Genomic DNA, 3,248 nt, shown 5'->3' with positions numbered 1-3,248 from the left:
ATTTATTCTATTTACTTTTCCTTTTTCCCTCTTCTATTTGCAATACATATTGTGTAATATAACAGGTCTACAGCAATAAATAGATGAACAAATAAACTTAAATATCGCAGCAAACAAGAGCACCCTATATAAAAATATGAAAACCCTACAGATTAATCAACATGATCCACCATCAAAACCTTCAGAATAATCTTCCCCGAAATTAACACCTAACCTCACCTTTTTCTAGTAGGCTAATTTACTATTACACAGGGTGTCCCGTAACTGGCGGTACAAGCGACCAGAAGGGGATTCTACATGAAAAACTGAATCGAAAATGTAGAATAAAATTTCTTCGTACGAGGCTATGTTTCCGAGAAAATTGAATTTAAATATTCGCTACAAACTGTTACTTCTGCTCATACTTTTACGTTGATAAACAGTGGTAATGTCACATTTCGCAAAGAAATAGTCTACGCAGAGAATAGTGTGAATCTGCAGCTAAAAGAAAGAATGGTAAAGGCTTTCACATAAAGGCATAACTCGTTAAGCACATAAAGGTTAACAGACGTTGCTTTCAACAATTCGATTAGTAATGTAAATTTAATTTAAGGAAATCGGTAATAAATGTATTATCGATACTTTTCATGAAATTAGTATCGTTTGTTAGTACAAACGTAAAGCCGAGAGCACGCGTACTCGACAAATTTTCAAACTTATTTTTCTCGAAGACAAAGCTTTTTATGGAAAAATTTTATTCTACATTTTCGATTCAGTTTTTCACGTAAAATCATCCCCTGCTCGCTTGTACCGCCAGCTACGGGACACCCTGTATACATTTACATATACATATTATGTTATTGCGTAACGTTTGCAACCAGAAACCACTTAAATAAACCATAAAAATTATACTAATTGAGAAAGACACAGTACACCTGGACCAGTTACTGTTATACTATTCTTCAAACAAAAATTAAATATCCTAAAAACCTTCACCCGGGACGCCCATACAGCAACATTTTCATGAGTCCTCTCTTCTCGACAAGGCACAACTTTACTCCCCATTAAACTCGGGTACCATACCCGCTGCGATGTACATTTAAGAACAAGCGATTACGCAACACCGAACAACTCTACTGGCGCACTATTTGCAGCTCTGGACCCGCCATAGTTTCTTCCACTTAAGGTCGGGGAGGGACCTTGCCCTCTATAAACATCGCAACGGGAGCAAATCGCAATTGGATGCCGTGAAACGTCGTAGAAGAGGAAAGAAAGCGTCTAGAAGGATCAGCTAGAATAACGCGACGCTAGACTCACTGGTCCATGGCCCAGATCCGGTGCCCTTCCACGGTGCTGTATAAAACCGTCGTGCAAACACATCACCCACTCGCGATCGTCACTTTTGCACGAGCACATCGGCTCGAGTAGGAAGAGTAATGATCATCGGGGATCTCGTCTATTGGGACTAGGTCTTCGATTGATCATCCTGGAACAGCAAGTAATCGTTCATCCAAGTGGGCCAGTGTTAATGTACGCCGCTGTCTTCTGCTTCCTTTTGCTCTTCATCGTGGTAGCCATTATAATCCTGCTGGTGTTCAAGCCTATCTACATCTGGGAGGTCAAAACCGAGGCGTAGACACTTCTAATTGGATTTGTTCTACTCTGAAGTAAGTTGCAGTAAGTTGTAGATTGATTTTGTGGTTAGATAGTGTTCATCAAAGATTCAAGTCACTTGGAGGCATTTGGAGTGTCGAAGAAAGGTTCGGAAGGATAAGCACACAGAATGACGAAGCTTATCAGGGTAGCAGTGATGGTTCTAGGCCTTCTGGCCATGGCAAACTGCCAGGGATCCCTGCTAGAGATGTCTCAGCAGCTCTGGACCAAGCTTCTCACAGGAGGATTTGCCAAAGCAGGGAAATTAGACCCTCTGCGGGTTCCGGTGATCAAAGTGGACCAGTCTGAAGGAGACACCAGTTACAGAATAATTCTACGCAACATGGAGATTGTTGGACTAAACGAATCCACTCTAGACAGCATTCATATAGCTCGAGGAAGACTGAAGTCGAACTTGAGCGACTTGGAAGCTGGCTACGTGAGCTACAGTGATCTCAGGGATTTGGATTCGATTAGATATAGATTCCATACGCTTATTAAGGAACCTAAGACACAGAATGAGACCTTCGAGGCTATAGTCTCTGCTACCAATCGAGAAAGTAAACTGGTTGCCAGCCCGAGGGAGCAAGAGAGTCAATTTGAGAGGATCAGACAGTACGATCCCTTTTTAATGAAGATTCAGGCGGAGAAGATGAAAGAGGAGCCTGTTGATCGTGCCCAAAACGATCACAAACTGCATCATCCGGCTGGTTTTGTTTCCTTCAACGTGGAGGGTCCCAAGGTTCTTTCGAAATCAGAAACAACTCGAATTGTTGAGAATTTAAGGTACCCTTCTGACGTTCAGCTGATCTACGCCATGGGCGCCATGAATTCTGGATTGAACTCTAAGAATTATGAGCAGAAGGAGAGTCAAGCCAGGTCTAGATTAGGTCTTTACGCTGGTCAGGATAGAGAAAGTGGCCGACAGAGCCAGAGGAGAGAGAATTTTGGCAACAGAAGGATGGAAGGGCGTCATGAAGATATCGAAACGTCAGCCTCCGAGAATGTTGAGAGCAAAGCGAAGGATCAGAGGTACGTTCCTGGATTGATTAGCAGGGAGCAGGTGTATCAAGGTGAATCTAAGCACATGGAGAAGCAACCGGGTTATATCGACATAGTCTACGCGGATGGAAGCAAAAATGGCGGCGTGAAACGGTTTGGGAACGGAAGGATTGAGTCTAAGGAGAATCCTCGTGTGTTTGGCGTGAAGGATGTTTCCAAGGTACGAAATGATTTTTATTATGGAATAGATAGGTATGTTTAATTAATCTGTGTAGCGGTGTTTTCTGTGTATTTCCTGCGAGATAATTAGCTTCTCTTCCTGCTTTTCATTTGCAAGTTTCCAATAGAAAGCGATATAGAAATTGATAAAATTCTTCGTTCCCAAGTTTCCTGGTGTTGGAAGGGGAAATTGTGCCGATTAAATAATTGACAAGGATAGTATAAAGGTTCTTATTGTAGTACAATTATGTATCTAGGAAAATTGTTGGACAGCTGGATTATTATTTATTCTGGGTTCATAGAAGTAACAATTTTATCAGAATCTAAAATTCTTATAAAAGCAAATATTTTTTCCTAAAAAAATTGAAAATTTCCTTAAAAAGTCTTAAAAAATT

General features: G+C 41.1%; 1 protein-coding gene across 1 annotated transcript in view; it reads left to right on the top strand.

The window, feature by feature from the left end:
- Positions 1 to 1,789: 1,789 nt before the first annotated feature.
- The window catches only part of LOC108578528, a 7,407-nt gene continuing 5,948 nt past the window's right edge, over positions 1,790 to 3,248 (top strand). The window contains exon 1 of the mRNA XM_017941881.1: positions 1,790 to 2,854. Within this exon, the coding sequence (XP_017797370.1) occupies positions 1,790 to 2,854 (1,065 nt within the window). The remainder of the gene's footprint in view (positions 2,855 to 3,248) is intronic.

Source organism: Habropoda laboriosa, unplaced genomic scaffold, assembly GCF_001263275.1.
Source record: "Habropoda laboriosa isolate 0110345459 unplaced genomic scaffold, ASM126327v1 scaffold38, whole genome shotgun sequence".
Taxonomy (NCBI): Eukaryota; Metazoa; Arthropoda; class Insecta; order Hymenoptera; family Apidae; genus Habropoda; species Habropoda laboriosa.
Note: the sequence above shows the minus strand (reverse complement) of the source record. Positions and strands in the feature narration are given on the sequence as shown.